The sequence below is a fragment of the Anas acuta genome, chromosome 12, assembly GCF_963932015.1.
Source record: "Anas acuta chromosome 12, bAnaAcu1.1, whole genome shotgun sequence".
Classification (NCBI taxonomy): domain Eukaryota; kingdom Metazoa; phylum Chordata; class Aves; order Anseriformes; family Anatidae; genus Anas; species Anas acuta.
This window is the reverse complement of record NC_088990.1, coordinates 12250561-12269437: the sequence shown is the minus strand read 5'-3', so window position 1 is coordinate 12269437 and position 18877 is coordinate 12250561. Positions and strand designations below refer to the sequence as shown.

Here is an 18877-nt window from a genome sequence, read left to right as displayed (position 1 = left end):
ATGCTCGCCTGACCCTGACTTAGTTCTGTCCCCGCGTGTTGCTGGTGGCCTCAGGAGCGATCTTGTCTGGAGCTGAGGAGTGATACGTACTGCCCACCATGGACTGAAAGGTCCTCCCTCATGCAGGTTTTTCTTCCATCACACACAGAGAGAAGGGGCTGATGCTCTCATCTGCGAGCAGCTCTGCAGGACTCCGTCTCTACACGCAGGAGAGCTCAAAAACTCTCTACCTGGCATGGGTGAGGGGAGGTGGCACTGCCAAAGGCAGGAGAGCCAAAATACCTCCTTCTCGTCAACTGTGATTTCTTATTCTACAATTTTCTTTTGTAACCGTGTTTTTAATTTGTGATCTGAAGCAGAACCTTTCATTCCGGTGAAGTAAATTTGTCCTGCTTTTACTCTGAGCCTTATCTGCGGACAGTGACTGTAGGAGAATCTGACAAGTCCCAGGGATTTTGCAGAGCCGTAATTTATTGCTCTTTGTTACAGAGCAATAAATCTGTATACAGTAGTGAGTAAGCAGAGTCCGAGTCTCCCCATCCAAACTGTGCTTGTGAATTTGAGAAGTTAGGGATATTTTTCCTGAGAAGCAGAGGTCAGCTGGAGATTGACAGCAAGTGCTTATGGTGGGGAGAAGAGGGACAGTGGGCTGGTGGCTGGGAGCAGGTGATGAGTGGCATCTTGTGACATGGGGCACACTCAAAGGGGTCACCTGGAGCTCTGACCAGCGAGTCTCTGTGATGGAACATGTGTTGCGGTGCGTTTGCTGTGTGGTAGACACAGTCCGATACAGGACACGGGGCTAAAACTGAGAGTCTGAAATGAAATTTTTGGCAAGTAGTTTATTGAACAAAAGCACAGCATTAAAACAGAGCTGTTTGTGGATTCGAGATAAATTTCATAAACCTGAGTCAGCAAAAGTTGGGCCCTTTCCATAGTGCGTGTCCTGCATGTCCTGCATCTGATTTGCCAGTCCCATGGATGCCCCAGGTGCCGTGGTGCATCTCCAGAGGCAGCACACATCTCTGCTTCGCCGTCTGAGCCAAGCCCTTACACTTGGTGCATTTAAGAGCACAGCCTGCAACATCCACGACTGGCTCAGACCAGGTGAGTTCTCCCCACAGGAGCTGATGGTTTCTGCTGCCTTTGCCACCCATGTTGAGGAGCTGCGGACTGTGCAGCGCCCAGCACAGCCCACTGCAGCTTCCTGCCAGTCTCTACAGAACTTCAGCAATCCAAATAAAAAAGTGCACCGTTCATTGCCAATTCACCGCCTGGCTCCCGGTGGGGAGGTGGTGACTCGCTTGACTTTGATCATGCTGTAGTGATCATGAATATTTATAGCCAGCTCCTCTGCTGCAAGCGACAGACAAAAAGCTCTGGAAATGCCAGGAAACCCCGAGTGTCCCCTCTGCCACCTTGGCTTCTCCGAGTAATTCCTTCTCCTCTCTGGTGCAGATCAAGTTGTTAGCATGCAAGGCAGTGCCAGCACAGACTGTACTGAGAGCTGAGTGACACTGGTGTGTGCCGGGGAGGTCTGTAATGAGCAGGAGTTCGGTAATTAGGCACTTCAGCACAAGCTGCAGTAAAGGGACATTCAGGGACAGATTTATTGGGGGAAAGAGGGGAAGGGGAGAAAGAAAGGGGGTGCGTGATCCTCTTATCAGCATTATTTAGTGCAGTACATGCTCAGGATCATGCTCTGTGTTGCACACTGGGGGAGGGGGCATGACCAGCATACACACCTTGTTCCTGCAGCACCTGCAGGGCAAGTGGGCGCATTTACAGCCCCGTGCCCTTGAAGAAGTGTCAGGTACTGATAGAAAGCACCATTCATCCTCAGATACTGCTCTGGCATCAGGCAGCACGCCCTTGTATTCCCCTCTAAGTGATGTGATGGAAATGCAAATTGTTAGGCAAAAATACAGGCAGGTTTGACAGCAAAAGTGCATGGGCCAGCAGGGACCCAGAAAAGGTGAAAAAACCTAGACCTGTGCAGCTGTGAGTGGGAAACAAAGGTGATCGGCCTCATAGCTGGGTGGATGAGAACACAGAGGACAGGAGAAGCAGCCCATGGGTGCTGCAGATTCATGCGAATAACTGTCAGGTTTCTGCACCTCCTTCAGTTTGCCTGTGACTGTACATCCACAGCAGGACTGCATTCTGCTGCTTGGTGCGGCACCTGGGACAGTAGGATCCTCTGCTGGGCTGAGACACCAAGGTGCTACCCATCACTTACTGGTCTGGAGCCAAGCTGCCAGGACGTGTGCCCCAGCCTCCATTCTGCACAGACTTCTCACACCATTATTGGCTGAGCAGGGCACCCTAGCTGGTTGCTCTTTACCCCCATCAGTTTTATCTCTGTGTGTTAGTACCCAGGAGTTATGTTCATGGTGTAACTGGTTGAGGGTAAGTTTAAGGGTTAAAACTTTGGGCAGCTATTTGGGGAATATAATAAAGGTATCTGCAAGCTTCCCCTGTGTTCAGGCAATCGCTCTATCCTGCACCAGGTTTACCTGCCTCGGCCAACACAGCGTGGCGTGAAGGAAGCAGGTATGGGGATCAGCCTGGCATGTAGTTGTCCATGAGTGGGTGCGGTGCCATTTACTGCGTGTCCTGCTAACTCCTTCTCTTTCTCTCTCCCCCGTGCAGTACAAACAAGTGGAGCAGTATATGTCCTTCCACAAGCTCCCTGCGGACATGCGGCAGCGCATCCATGACTACTACGAGCACCGCTACCAGGGGAAGATGTTCGATGAGGAGAGCATCCTGGGAGAGCTGAGCGAGCCCCTCCGAGAGGTGAGGAGGGGCTGCAAATGGGCAGTGTGTGTTCCAGTGAGGAGGAGACAGATGCTTCCCCTGCCCTCTTTCTTCCTGCTCCAGTCATCCAGATCTTCCTTCACCGCTTGGCTGGGGAGCATTGTGCTGGGGAGATGTACTCAGTATCACTTTCTGCTGCTCCCTGAGTCTGAGCTGCCATGGCACAGCAGCTCCTGTGCGACGGAAGGTGCTGTCACACCCTCCAAGTGACACCAACCCACAGGAAGAGGCACGGTCCCTGTCTGCTGTTTGACAGCTGAACAGCTGAATTGGGCTTTCTTCATCTGAGGTTGATGAGGCAGCCCATGCCCCGGTGACTGGTGGGCACCTTTCCCTCCCTCCTCTTGACACTGTCCCCAGCTGCCCAGGATAATTATTTCTCTGAGCGCCTTGGCACTTTTGTGCTGTTTAATATCTCATTGTCAAGCAAGGGCAACAGAGAACGTAGGGCTGCCAAGGTGAGTTATAACATTTTCCCAGAGAGGAGCCCTGGGCATTTTCATACAGCATTTCACCAGCACTACGCACCTCTCACAAAATCCAAGGCTTTCTGAAGTAAGAGGTATATTTTATGTATTTGTCGGCACGGTGGGGTGTTCCTGTTTTGTCCCTGCTCAGAGAGAAAGCATATGAATGAAGGCAATGAAGCATGGTGTCAAGCTATCAGCTTCAGCTAGCACTGCTACGTGCTGTGTCCCGAGGCCCATTCCAGCCTGCACTGGGGGCGCCAGACAAAGAGGACAGCATTGTTTTATTTTTGACTTTTTAACATACACATAAAGTGGGGAAACTTCATGGGTTATTAGATGCTGACTAAACATATGTGTGTGTCTTTTCTGCTCCCTGTCCCGTGTGTTCTCCCTGCCTCCCTCCCCCCCACCTCTCTCTTGTTTTTACTCACATTGTCATCAGGAAATCATCAATTTCAACTGCCGGAAGCTGGTTGCCTCGATGCCCCTCTTCGCCAACGCAGATCCCAACTTTGTGACATCCATGTTGACCAAGCTGCGGTTCGAGGTGTTCCAGCCCGGGGATTACATCATCCGGGAGGGCACCATTGGCAAGAAGATGTACTTCATCCAGCATGGCGTGGTGAGCGTCCTCACCAAAGGCAACAAGGAGACCAAGCTGGCAGATGGCTCCTACTTTGGAGGTGCGTGTTAACGAGTCACCCTTGTGTAGTGAGACCCACTGGTAGTGTTCACATTTTCCTTCGCTTGTCATACACAGGCAGGGCAGAATGTGGTATTGATACCCAGTCACCTCCTCCACCCCCTATCTCTGTTTATCTCACCTGTCCTGCAGCTTCCCATAAGTAAATTGTGCAATGAGTGGTGGCTGGGAGTCGTGGGCAGTGTGGGAGTCAAGGCAATAAATAATAACAAAGTGGAGAAGGAAAACTTAGTTCTTGTAGTTTCATTTCCTTTTGCCCCAAGCAAACTGACAGATCTGTGAAGCTGAGAATCTAAAGGAAAAAAAAATGGAGCATTCTCAATTCTCCAAGCACATTTATAGTGTTGCCTACTCCTACTGCCTGGCATCCATCATATGAGGTACTGTATAAACATGGAGGAAAAAACATAGTCCATCATCTCCCCAGTCTGTGGCTCAGCAAAATGTCGTGAAGGTCGGCAGGCAGGCATAATGTATCAGCAGCAGAGGCCTGGAACAGTGAAAGTAATACAAGGTCAGAAAACACCATAAGAGAAGATTTAGGATATTGCTTTTATGAGTAGCACAGAAACTCCTGCTATCACAGCCCCACAGAGACCTCACTGACACCCCAAGACAGACAGTTCTCTGGCAGATGCACATTTCAGTACAAGCACTGAATGCGTCATAATTAATCACCTACCAGGAGGGGTAGAATGAAACCTGACTTTCCTTCCTCTCTGTAAGAACCGTTCTCTATTAAGAAATCCCAATCTTGCATTTCCTACACACTTCTGTTATTTCCTGCAAAACAACATGTTTGCAGCTACCTGCACAAGTAGCTCCTTGGAGAGCTGTATCCCTTGGAGACCCTGATCCCTTAGGGTACAGGGATTTTGTACATCACTAGCAAGTTGGGTCAGCTTCCTGGGATTTGGTGTTGGAGGGCTTGAGTCAGGATACCCTTACTCTGACAGATTTTATTAAAATTGCCCATGAGATTCAATGCACTTCAAATACCACACGCACAACTTCTCACACATTCAAAGACAGCACAGTTTCAGAGGCATTATTTCCTTAGGAAAGCAGCCTAAAACTCACAACCTTGTAGTGCTGCTGTACTGGCACTTTGGAGTGCACCCAGAATGAATCCTGAGAGTGGTGCTGGTAGATTGACACCCAACAGCACAGAAAAGCATGCTGTGACCAGACCTTTTGCCTTTAGGTCACACCATCTGTCTTTAAGTGCCTGTCTTAGGTGCCCAGACTCTGTGTGTAATCAGTGGAAAAGCAGGACTCAGGAGCTCTCTGCTGAGTGCTCAAGGAGCGTCTGTGCCCAAATGAGGCATTTATGTTAGAATCAAGGACTTTCTGTTCTGTAGCCAGCTGAGCAACCTCTGAGAGTAGCTGACTGCAGTGTAAATACACCAAGAGTTAGTAAGTGGGTACCACTAACTTGGCTTATCCTATCTGTAAGCTTGTGACACATCTGCAAGTAACTTCCAAGCATCTTTGAACAGATAAATGTTCTGGGTTTGAGGATCGCTGTTTCTACCAGGCACCAAGGCCACAGGTCAGCACAGAGCCTTTATTGCAAATCTAAAGAGAGAATTAGCTTCAATGAGGGCACGGCATGACCTTCTGCTCCCAGTGCCCATGAGGAGTTGGAGAAAGACAGCTTCTCCGCTCTGAATGCACAAATAACATCTTTGATAATCCACCATAACAAAACTTGACTGGCTAATTAGATCAGCAGAATCCCTGAGGTACAATTGTACGCAGCAGCTGCCACAACTGAGCCCCCTGGTATTTTCTTGTTTAAATGTTACTGCATATGGAGAACATTACCACTGCTCATGCTTCCAGGGGGAGAGCAGGTAGAGTCTACTGGAGGGGAGACTGGGTGGCAGGCAGGACTACCCGTTGAGTGGCAGTGCCAGGTTTTTGTATGGCAGGGGTGGTGGTGTCTGTCCCCACGTTCTCAGGCTGGGGTTCTCATTCCAGAAATTTGCCTGCTGACTCGTGGCCGGCGCACAGCCAGTGTGCGAGCCGATACGTACTGCCGGCTCTACTCCCTCTCGGTGGACAACTTCAATGAGGTTCTGGAAGAGTATCCCATGATGCGGCGAGCTTTTGAAACAGTGGCTCTCGACAGGCTGGACAGAATTGGTAAGTAGAAGATGTGAGGGTTTCCTTTCCAACTACATGCTGCTCTGGCATCCTGGGCCCAGACTTGGTCCTTTTGGTCCCTTGTTCCTTTGCTGCATTTGTGAACTGAAGGAGATCCTATGCAGTCTCTCCTTGTCTGGCTTCAGCTCCAACAAGAAGCCCATTTATGATCAGTTAGAACCTCATCCTTCTCTCTCTGTCTCTCACATACACATTTCTGCCTGCTCCTGCTTCATTTGTTTCCATTTCCTTTTAAAGAACCAAGATCATTCTGACCCCATGAGAACCATCCTGGTGAGTTCTCTAGATTTTGAATTTTAGCTCAGAATGTGCAAGTACCCAGAGCCCCCTAGGTTCAACAGAAAATAGGCCAGGCTGTGACCTCCCCCAGGTCCTGTGAGCAAACTTCAGTATTTCATTGAAATGTTCTGCAGCAGCAATCATCCCTCAGCATGAGGTCTTGGGTGTTTATTGGAGGGTAGCCTGTCTTTTGCATGGATGTTGGTTGGGCTATGGCTGAATGGGTTAGTGGTATTACTTTTTAAAAGACAAAAACTGGAGCCACATTGATGAGGAAGAGTCTCCTCTATGAAATGCAGACCATAATGCAGCTTTTTGGGACAGTTGTTTTTCTGGTCATAGCTGGCAAATAGCTGGAAAAGCAGAAAGTGCCGTTGGGACAGGAAAGCTTGGAGTGCTTTCTGGTGTCTTGTGCAAAACCATCAGCAAAGCACAGCCACAAAGCACTTCCCAGCTGTCCACAGGAGTCCAATATTGTCAGTAGAAATGGGCACCAGACAGAACAAAGACATTGAACAGTTGATAGAACACTTAACCTCCCACAGCCCAGAGTAAACACAGGTAACCAAAGAGCATCATTGAAGTGTAATAGCTCACGGTCACCCATGCCATGATGCCGTCCTGTCCTGGGGGAGACATCACCTGTGCTGCAAACAGCCTTGTCTGATTAGAGGAGACCAGGTACCCGGCCTTGGTCACAACCAGAGGCATTTAACATAGAGATTAAGTGGCTTACACAAGGTCATGCAGGAAGTCTCTGCTGAGTTAAAGACTGAGCATTTCAGAGTGCCAGCCTAACTTCTTTAGTTTCTTATTCTACATCACTTAAAGCTGCACACATTTTCATTGCTTTCCAGAATCAAAAAGGTCAGTGCAAGTCTTGAGTACAACGCAGAAAGCAAGGAGGATAATGGGGTGGGGGTGGGGGGATAGGGAGGAAGCTGGCATCCCAGCAAGGGGTGCAGTGTCCCTGGGGCTTTTCATGCCAGGAACATTGTATTCTGTGCATCTCATTACCTGCTTCAGACCAGAAAGTGTGACCCCTGAAGAAAAGGTTATGAGCTAAATATGTAGAGTTTGGCCACTAATGAGGCCCTAGTGTAAGTGGCAACAGTCTCCTCACTTAGGTTATTTAAATTAGACTGAACAATCTTCTAGAAAATGTAATATCGAGCACAACCAGGGATGGGCCAGCTTGACTTTATCTGAAGTTCTTCATCTTCAGATGGTCAGTACTGCTCTGCTTCCTAGCCTGGTGCTCTTTGTAACTGTACATACAGGAGGGCAGGGCATCGTGTGCTCCTTGTCCTTTGCTCTGTGTGCAGCCGCATGCACAGCCAAAATTCAAGGTAAATGTAGCACAGACTGCTCTCAGCAGTGATGCTGAACTTTGAGGACGTTCCCAAAACCACTGTGTAATTAGGTAAATCCTTGGGTGCTTAACCTGCAGTGGTGTTACCAGAACCTGAGGGAGCTAGTCTAAAGCTAGCTGGTGTCTTTTCCTGCTGCAGTCCTTGAACTGCTGTGTAGACAGAAGAGGATGAGAAGCTACTACTGATACTGCCCTGCAGCATTGCTTGTCTCAGTGCGAGGATCAGAGACCAGCACTTTACTGTTGAAGATCTGAGCTGTCATCCTCACTCCCAGCCATCAGCACTGCCTGTAGTCGTACCACTGGTGGCAATCATCAGTCAGGCCAGATCCCTGGGTGTAAGAGCTGGAGGTGTGGGAGACAGGTTGCAGGTCAGAGAGCAGGATTGTGCTTGCTTAGTGGCTGCATCACAGGCATTCAGAGATCTGCAGTGATGTGCACACCAGCCACTGTTCTGCCACCGGGGTGGTGGCTGGACCAGCTGAATGCTGATTTCCTTTTGCTCCTTCCCGGAGTCAACTTGAAGGAGAGAAAATGCCTCACTGGTCCCCTTGCAGACTGCGTCTCCACATTAAAGAACTTCCCAGAGTTCCTTCACCTTTCTCACTCTGCTTTGCTGCTGTTAGTTTGAGAATGGATTGCAATCGTTTCTCATACAGTGGCAGGACAGTGCTATTCTCCCCATTATACAGAGTAATCTTAACCCAGAGCTACCCAGCTGTCCAGTTGCTGTTGATTTCAAAGTGATAAACACTTGGGAGCCTTTCATGATGCAGATCAAAGCGAGTTGCCCAAAACTGCATTAATAATTGGTGTTAGGACAGGGAATTTTACAGTGGAGAAACTGAGATGTGGGGAGGTAAAGCCAACCTGCTCAAGCTGACGCTGAGTCAGAGGCTACAGAGAATAAACTTTGCTGGCTCAACTCATAATCCTGTAAGCCCAAGGCAGTGGTCCCTTTCCACAGCTCCATCAGAACTATGCCTGAACTATCCCTGTGATGTTACTCAAGTTTCCAAGGAACAACACTTAGACCATGAGTCAGACCGCTCATCTGGGGCATTTCATTGCAGGCAGCCTTTTTGGCTTGTAGCTCCTTCCCATTTCCAGTGTGGAGGCATGCAGGAAAGGCTGCCAAAAGCCAGACAGGAACCTCCATGTCTGTGCAGCTGTGGGAAGCCTTCTTTGCAGTGATGGTCGAGGGGGAATGCTGCTCCTCACAGCTCTGTTTTCTCAACCATCATAAAAAAACTCATTTGTTTCTTCCCCTAGGAGAAATTCCCTTCCACATGCAGCTGCAAAATGTCAGTATAAGGTCAGTATAAGGTGGCACAGAGCTACTGGAATAACATGCCCTTTGGTGCAGAGCTCTGGCATTGTCCTCCCCTGCTTTTGCCATTCTGCTGACCAGAGCCAATATCAGTCCCTGCACCATAAAAAAGGCACAGACCGTTAGAGCCATACTCTGGAAAATCCTAGTGCTCTCCCTGTTTCCCTGGCAATCAGACTCGACAGCTGCCTATTCTCCAGCTTTATGTCCTCTACCATTGCAAAATAGCATCCTCATAGCACCTTCCAGCCCCCTCATGTGTAACATTCTTTGGCTGGAATTTCCCAAAAGAGCCTAAGGGAGTTATGCCCGTCCTACTGGAATTGGCAGATCCCATGGAAATCCCTGCCTTTTATAAATAAGACATTTCTTCACCTTCCCCTGAAATGTGCGCCATCCAGAAGCAGCAGCACAGTAGCTGCATAACGGCACGTGACTGGTTAGGGAAGTCAGGAGCACTGCACCGAGCTGAGACTCTGACAGTAAGGGGATTGTTATAGGGGGCTGAGAGTAAAGGGCAAAGGGCCAGAAGGGCCTGGTATGAACAGAGGAACTGTATTTTTGGCTCATGCTGCGTTCAGCTCAGGATCTGTATGCAGGATGGAAGCAAGCCTCTTTCCAAGTCAGTGTTGCATTCGCTAAATTCCTTTGACCCAACAACACACCCTTGAGAAGCCCAAGCCTCGCTGAGTACATGAAGTGATTTGGAGGCCTCCATCATTGCTCTGGTACCAGTGTAGATCCGTCCAGTATTCTGCCTGTGCAGTGAGGAATCGAGAGCAGGGAGAAAAATCTCAGTCCATCCAGCCACAGGAGGCATGCTTACAGGATTAGCTGCTATACAGAAGACTTGGAAAGCATGGTCTGAGCTCACCTTGGTGGCAGAGAGACAGGGTAAGAACGTAAGACCCCATCCCTTGAAGCACCAGGAGCAGTGCTGGTTGACTGGAGGTGCAATGAGGCATTCGCTTTGCAGAGCAAATGCACTTTGAAAGCCAGTGGCTAGACAGAGGGCAAGGAGAGGGGCAGATGCACGCAGATCTGTGCCCCCCATCGCTTCCTGCTGGTAGCCCAGCGGTGTGGTGACATGGAGGGCACAGCCCTCAGGAGCTGTCAGCTCCGTTGATCGCTTTGGCAAAGAGCATGTTGGTGTCTCCTCCTAACCTCTGTCGTTAATGCGAATTGATATTGGCATCCTGCCTGGGCCATGCGTGGCTGGGGAAGAGGTTTCCCAGGTGTCTTGCACTTGCAGAGCTCTTTAAAGACTGGAAGGGATTAGTCTCTGAGAATTGACTAAGGCCAGGATTCTGCAATGATTTGTGTCCCTGCTTAACTCTGTTCTCTGAGTAACTTCAGACTCTAAAGAACTCCTCAGGCTGCAGAAAATCACATGCACAGGTCTCCACAAGCTCAAAGCCTGAAGATTGAGACTCAAGGAAATCAGACTGACCACTGATTAATAACAATTTTACCACTGATTTAATTTTCCTCTTTTTCTCGTTCTTGACCAAGCTGTAAAATTCTTCCTAGTGTAGTGTTTGTGTGTTGAAATGATTTGTTCATTTCTCCAGTGAGTAATTCTGTGTCTGACAAGCGTTTGTGAACAGCCCCAGTTTGTGATGTGTCGGTTAGTTACATAAGTCGCAGGATTCTGTTCTTGTCTGGCTTTGAAACTGGCTCTCGGTGACCATTGAAGCTTAAAATTAGATTTTCACAAGTATTTGCACTTGTAAAACACAACCACTCAAATGTTCACTGAAAGTAAATACAATACGGGTCGTGGATATTGTCAAATTGAAATTCACCGGTGCATTCCAAAAATATTGGGGGACAATTATTTTCCAGTGCTCACTGTGCTGTAATAAATACCATGAACGTCTGCCATGAGGTTGCTCACCATCCGTATCAAGGTCACCAGTGGGAGCTGAAAGAACATTTTGAAGGCAGGGAATGTTATTTTTTCAATTTCTTTGGGAATACTTTACACCAAACAGTTTGAAATACATATATTTTGAATGCCAGTTGCATATATTTTGATCCAGGGATCGCAGTTAACCCTGGATTAAAAATGCCTTGCATTTCCTCCAGGCACTGCAGATGCTAAAAAAACAAAGCTAAGGCAACAAAATACCCATCTAAATATTATTACGTAACATTATTACAGTACAAAGTGTCTGTTTAAGATATTGTAGTGGGAGAAGTTTTAAAAGCTTTGTCATACAAGCCACAAAAATAGCTGTTCTCCAACTTTTTCTCTGGGCACCCCGTTTGTCAGCTCGTGATCATGCTTCTGCAACTGAAATCCCGTTGGGTTTGCAACCCCGCGTGTCTGGGTCGTGACTAATGCTCTGGGATCTGCTGCCTCAGAGGTAGGACTGGCCTGGGTTAGGCTGGGCGAGCTGTGAATGAGAAGCTCTGGGACCTGTGCCAAGCTCTGCCACAGATTCCCCGTTTGTCCTTGTCATGCCTTTGCTCTCTGCCTTAGTTCCTCTTCTCTCCTACAGGGAAAACAATACCAGCAAAGGTGGAGCTCGGTCTCTGAACACACCTTAGCTGCTTACTCCCTTGGGGCAGGTGCCATCAAAATCACATGAAACTGACTGAAATGAGTAGAAATAAAACAATATGTACTCAGCATAAAATGTCCACACTGAGGTCCCAGATTTGTTTACTGTATGCCAGTGAGTAATCCCCAAAGAGCTGCACACGTGAGAGATGAGCAAGCAGATTTGGTCATAAAGCTCTATATGCCTCTTACTGAGGCTGCTGATCCAGGCACAGGTGATGTTAGGACATAAGTTCCTGTGACCTAGGATTTGTACCGTGCTACAGTGTGTGTGCTCTGGGAGAAAGCTTTGTTTCCAAGTCGCATTGAAGACTGCCCAGCCCTTTAAGTAGACAGAAACTTATTATCCACATAGTGAGCTGCTGCAATACCGGTGCCTGACCCCAAATCCTCTCCCATAATTTCTGACAGTAAGGCGTGCAGATCTGAATCTGACTTACAGTCAGCAGAGAGAAAAAGGCATTTCTGGAGTGTGATTTGGCTTCCCTCAGATAGCTATCTAAAATGGCCAAGGTAGAAATGTGATCTAGCTCAGATATCGGTGTCTTCATGGTAGGAGCTCAGACTTCAGCAGGAATTCAATTTGTGAATTACTTTTTATTTGGAAGTAAAGTCCCAGATTTGGAGTATTTTAGCCTAAGGAAAGCTATCAGCAACTCATCAGCCGTGGGTGAGTGCAAGTGACTTCATCTTAATTAAGGAGAACTGCCAACCCTGTCTGGATGCAGAAATGCTGTCTCTCGTGCAACTCTGGAAGGAAAATAAAGCCTAAGACACCCCAGTAGAAGGGGTGGTGGGGACAGTGGTGGGATCTTAGGAGACCTGCCTCTGACTTTGTAAATAACCTTGAGCACCTCGGTTTATCCCAACCTCACAGGTTGCAAGTCTACCTCACAGGGTGCAAATTCTCTGGGAAGAATTTGGTGTTCTAGGCAGATGTCACTAGTACCACGGACACTTGGAGAGCTGGGAGACATTCAGCAGAAGCAAGAGAGTTGGAGAGTGGTAGGAGATGCAATATAATTGTGACCCATCTTCATGGGTCCCCCAAGTTACCAAATTCCTTTTGCATTTAGAGAGCCATGCTCACAGTTATTTGCTATCAGTATCAAAATAAAACACCCATTCAGATATTTTTTTCCCATTCCAACACCTTTTTGACTCTCTAATGTTTTTGACTCTCTAATGACATGAAGTAGGATCTGCTTGCCAACCACACCTGTAAACTCAGGGGACTTTTCCTGCCTTGAGGGCAGTCTGGTAGCTCTCTGCACCCCGACCACACTGCTGACAGAAAGCAGTGCCAGAATGTCACCAGCCCAGAGTCTTCCAGAATCTGTCCCTGTCACAGCTGTCAGCTCCAGCAGGGCACTGAGAATTGAATGCAGAAGCTTTGGCTCCAGATACAAGCACTCTTGCCACTTGAAGAGAAGGCTCTTTGGCTTCAGTCTCCAGCAATAATAAGTAGCAGCCACTGTGTTTCAGAATTGCACAATTCTTACACCCAGTCACGGCTATTCACAAACAATTTGCTCTATAGAGCCCTATAGGTTTGATTTTTTTTCCCATATGATGGGCATAAATGTGACAAGTGAGAGGGAAGAGCATCATCAGCTTAATTTATTTCACGTTTTGTTTAACAATCATGAGATTCATCAGATAACATCATTCTCTGTGTATCGTTTGACCTACAGCAGTTTGGCACAGTTGGAGGCTGCGTTCTGTCCCTTAAAAGTGATGCCCCATACTTCAAACAGGTGTATGGGAGAGGAGAAGAAATCAGTGGTAGGCCTGAGCTGTACGGGGAGAGCAGACCTCTACTTGGAAAGACAGGGGATTGTCTGTTGTAACATTTTAAACTATTGTTTGTTAAGATGGTCATAAGACAACAGATTCAGCTAACCACCCCAGTGCAATGGGCTCTATGCTGATAACATTTATTTCCCTTCCCATATGGCGCTTGGCTTTCCTGCAATAAACCCCTTTGTACAGTTTTATCTCCAGAGAGGCTTGTGGAGGACAGAGCAGGGGAAGAAGGGAATATTGTACATTAAATGTACTTCAAATGATGCGGCTTTGACAAGAAAGAAATAGACTGCATTAAGCAGGTGGGTGCTGCCTTGTACGTCTCACGGCATAAGAGCACACATATGGCAAGTTCTGCAGAGCAGTTCATCAAGAACTGCACATCCAGTTTGTAATGTGTTTACATAGCCTTGCTCTCAGGAAGGTTAATGTGAATTAGTTTGTAGAGCAGATTTGTTAAGTGCACGGAACTCCTGTGTGGATGCACTGAGGCAGAGTTCAAGCTGCTGGGATCCAGCTGGCTTTGCCTTGCTTCCGGGAGCTCCTTCAGTTCTGAGCTGACCCCTTTACAAGGCAGCTGATAAAGTGTGGGGTGACCTACACTGGGGAGGAAGGCAGGCTCTAACAGCAGAAGAGTACATACGTCGGGGGCTGAGAATTACTTTGAAATCTCTGCTCCAGCTGATTTCCCTGTGTGTGCAGACCCTAAGACAGCGGCAGGAGCTGGTGCTGCGACACCCCCCAGCCATCACAGTCCCAGGGCAGGAACCCCCAGGGCACAGAAGCAGCTGTGGCAAGGGAGGGCAAAGACCACCTCCGTACCTGCACCACGCTGTGAGCTCCCTGCAGTAACCAGTGATCCGAGCAGGGCGTTCAGTACCCAGTCGTATGAATAATAAGAAGAGAAGACCTGAAAGAAGTAACCATGTGGTGCAGGGGGCAGCCACTTTGACAGCAGGCCAGAGCATAAGCCAGCCTAATAAAGTGAGATTATTTCAAATGCATGCAAATTCAGAAAGCAATTCAGTGACCTGAATTCTTAAACTGCAGCCAGCTGACTTAGACAGAACTGAAAAGAGAAATGAACAGAAAGTCACAGCTAATTTCCCCTGTGTCTGTGCGGAATTTCAACAACAGAAAGCTAATTTTGATTATTTGATAGGAGAATTATTGTTGAGTGCTGGCTCTTTTTATGAAATCACGTGAGCCTTTCTCCCCGTTCTTTTGTGTGCTATCTACAGTTGAGGAAAATCTGACTTTGCAATTCTTTATTAAGGGAGAAACATCTATTAGCTTGGTTTCCATAATTTCACATACCCCACTCCACTTCAAAGCACCAGCAGCTTTGTTATAAACATCTTCTAGGCTCTAAATATCTTCTTTCCTCTCCTGTATTTAGTCCACTGTTGCAGTGAGGAAAACATGGAGTTTTTAGAGCACACAACACTGCATTAATGTTACTTATTTCTGTCTGACCATGGGAAAAAACATTCTGTGCTAGGAGCTGAACAAAGAGAACAAAAAGGTGAATTGTGCCATGGAGACCCTTCAGGCTACGTCCTTTAGTTTTACTCCTGTAGCACCTAGACCTCCTGCCATTGGCTGTAGGATGAAGAGAAAGTGGGGGTGGTAGGTCTTGCTAAGGAAAGAAGGAGGGTCAGGAGTCAGGAAATCAGGAGATGTGGGACTGGAAATGGTGAGTTGGGTCTGACCATGGAAGAGGTTATTGGGACAGACAGGACAGGCACTCTTTAAGAGACAACTTGGCCCCTGCTTCCAAGCCTTGCTTTGGTTCCTGCACTGGACTAGGCTGTCCCTGTGTGCATCTGTAGGTCAGAGGTCTGCTGAGGTTGAGGAGTGGCCTTCCACGAGCTCACATTAGTACAGATCGAGATTTTGGGTGAGCAGGACCTGAGCTTCTAAACAGTCCACAGGTGTATTAAACAGATTCAGTGCTCTGAGGCAGAATCTACCTAGGGAGATGTAACTGCCTGCTCCAGAGGAAGTGCTAAAGCAGCATATGGCAGGGAAAGGTAAAAAGCGATGCTTTTCCCCTCGAAAATCAGATGAGAGCTCTAGAGACAGATGTGTGGCAGTATTCATCCATCAGACCTTCACCTCAGAGGACCTGGGTGCAGATTTGAGCAGGGCTTTGCAGGGTGAACTGGAAAGACATGATCCAACCAGGAAAAGGGGAAAAACAGTAACCGTCTGGAAAGGCAGCCCTGGGAATCATTTGTTAGCAAGGGCCCCACGTGAAGTTGCATAACCTGACTTAATGTTTATCCCTCGCTGTAGCTACACACACTCTGAAGGTATTTCCTCCTGCACCTCTCCCCTGAGCTCTGCCAGAGCAGTTGCTGAATTGGAATTAACTCCCTGTTCTCTACAAACCAGCATTTTTGGAGAGTGGAATTTGGTGATCAGAAGCCAGCCACCTAGAGAGGCTGGGCGACCTAAAAGCCTCCCTAACCCTGGCAGCACGGGCAGCTTTCCTGAGGAGAGGTCCCTGCTGCTCCAGAGACATCCTTTCACCCCACGGCCCAGACCCAGCACTGCTTGCCAGGGTTTCCCGGTTCCGGAGCTGGCAGCACAAGGATGTCAGTGCCCTTCAAGTTGGTGGAGCGTGGGATGCTCGATGTCAGAAAGCTTTAAACTCTGGTTAACCATGAGTACTGACTCCCGGCAAGCCCCCAGTCCTCAGCCTCTGCTCACAAGCAGACCACGTCCGTTCAGGAGCCCCTTCCTGAGCAGTTTGCAGGGTGCCCATCGGGGCTTTGCTGTCCTCCTTCACACACACATGCAGACCAGTCCCAGAGCCGGGCTTACAGAGAGCAGACCTGCAGACTTGGCTCCTGGTTCCTTGTGCCCTGGTCTTTGTTTTCCCACGAGGTATGTTCCCACCAGCGGAACCTGAACACTCCAGGTCTCGGGTTGGCCTCGGGCAGGGTCACCATGTGTGTGTGTAGGTTTCTCCAGTGCCAGGACTCCAAGGGAAACATCCTTTACATTTTTACTTGTCCAAAGCAAAAGTTCTGCTGAATTTCCAGTTCACAGGATATGACAACAAAATGCTATAAATTAGAATTACAGCTTTCTTTAGAATCTTGTTAAATTTATGTAGTATTTTGGGGTTTAGGAGAAATGCATGGATGGGTTGTTTAGTACCTGAGATTCTGCTCAACACTTTCTATGGGATAAACAACACAGAAGGAGAAACTCCAGTAGCAGCCAGCCTCCATAATCACGCCATGATTAGGGTGAAGGGGAAGCTGGAGTCCCCTTTCCTCTCTCCTAATGAAGCCTCTCCCTGGCTTAGCAAGAACACAGGGCTCTGTTGCAGTTCACTGAGTATAGCTGTAGGTTGCAGGACATAGTTTTAATTAGGGTTACACAGAGCCAAACTAATCAGCCTTTCAGTCTTCAGATTGCTGTCTTGTTTGCTCTCCTTTTGAGGCTGGTGCAGTGACAATAAATCCAGACAAGGAAAAATGAATTTGAAACTGAAGCAACTTCATAAATAAGATGGAAGGGGGGCAGAAATAATCTCAGAACCACCAGCCCAAGCAAACTGACTCCCACTGCCTCATTCTGCTCTTGGCTTCTGTTTCATGCAGGACTTCAGTCAGACCTGCCAGGAAAATGTTTTTATGCCAGCAGGGCACTGCTGTGTGCCTGTTGTAATCTGGTGCTGGCTGGAAGGAGAGTTTTTCTCCAGAAGCAACTAATCAGACTTGTATCAGGGTGTGGAAGCATCATATGAGTGATGCAATTAATTAGAACAGTGGAAACAATTAATTTTTCAGTCTGCTAACCAGTTACGAGTTTGAAAAATTTATTTTGAAAACTCTTCTCTCCTTCAGTAATTGAAAGAACATTTTCAGTATTTTCTTTTAATGACCTGGAGCTGAAATCTGAGACTTTCTTGGAAAAAAAGACGAGGAAAAATTTGATCTAATGAAACAGTTAATAAATTCAAGTTGGGTTCAGAAAAACAGTAAAATGTAATGTAATTCCAAAGGAAAACTGAAATGTCCTGTTTAAAAAATAACAAAAATAGTCATTCCAAGGCTTTTACTGGAATTATTTTATCAACATGACACAAATTTAAGGAGCTCTGATCAAACCATTTTGCAGTAAATCGTATGTGCGTTTGGAAAATGTTAGTGTATTCTCCATTTAGTGATCTGCCAAAGAAACCAGTCTGCTGTTGAAGTCTTTCCGTGTTGTCAGGAGCTCCGGTTATGAAAACATCAGTCTCCTCAATTCATCCGTGCAGCCCTGATTAACATCGCAATGGGCTCTCGTTGGAATTGAGGGCAGCACTGGAAATGGCAGGCTATTCAAGCACAGACAAGCAAATCAGAAGCCAAAGACAGGTGACATGGAATTAAAAGAGCGAGATGAGGTGCGGTGATGGAAGCGCAGAGCAGTTGCTGGTATCGAGCTTTTCGGAAAGCTGCACTAGCAACATCTGCTGTTTCTCCTCCTTCTACCCAAGCTGTCCCTCCTCAGCCCGGTTCTGCTACAAGCTGTTATCAGGAAAGCAAATGCAGCAGGGCAGTTTTTTGCCTGTCTGGCTCGAACTCAGCATGCCGTCTCCCATCCACATCCTGACCTTGCAGTTGTGCAAGATTCCCCATGCTGGGATTTGTACCTTCAACTCCAGAAAGAAAATGATTACAAACCTGCAGGCTGAATTGCTTTTTATCTCAAGTGTGCTGGCCAGATTTTCTCTTACCTGTCAATTTATTTAGATTGGTTGCTCTTTTTCTCCAGACTTGGAGCAGTTAGCATTTCTGTTTCTGTTTAAGCAGCATTTTGTGATCTAATTTGTTTGTGAGTGGGTGTGTGCTTCTAGAAGACGCTGCCTGGAAAGTAGCATTTGTGTAGAGTGTGACCCTCTGCTCCTTCACTGCCAAAATGCTCTGAATTTTAAAGGTGACATTCGTGCTCCACTGGCGTGCTTGGCAGGTAGAGGCAGGCTCTGTTTAGGGGATACCTGGTGCTGTCCATGCCAGCTTGTTATACAGTGAAACAGGTGTAGTATAGGTATTGTACACAAGCATTTCAGTGCGGACGGGCTCTCTAGCCCCTGCAATGGCATTAGCAGCTCTGAACACTGGCTGCCTTCAGGTCTGTGTCCTTCCAGAGCTCTAAGATCCATTCCTGTCCATCTGCCTATCTGCTTTTTTGGAGGGAGTAATCAGCAGCAGGTAAACCACAAAACCATTAAGTATCCCGTAGCTCTACCCACAACAGATACGTCCTTAAAACCCGGTCAGCATTTTGGTTTGGTTTTATGGTGCAGTTCAGCCCACTGGAGGGGTTGACCAGGGAGCTGTGGATTTTAAGCTTTACC

At 47.6% G+C, this 18877-nt stretch overlaps 1 protein-coding gene across 2 annotated transcripts in view; it reads left to right on the top strand.

Annotated features, from left to right (window-relative positions):
* Positions 1 to 18877, top strand: part of HCN4 (hyperpolarization activated cyclic nucleotide gated potassium channel 4) — a 149751-nt gene that overhangs the window by 123711 nt on the left and 7163 nt on the right. For both annotated transcript variants that reach the window (XM_068695220.1, XM_068695221.1), the window contains exons 6-8: positions 2653 to 2799; positions 3733 to 3973; positions 5977 to 6141. In XM_068695220.1, the coding sequence (XP_068551321.1) occupies positions 2653 to 2799; positions 3733 to 3973; positions 5977 to 6141 (553 nt within the window). The remainder of the gene's footprint in view (positions 1 to 2652; positions 2800 to 3732; positions 3974 to 5976; positions 6142 to 18877) is intronic.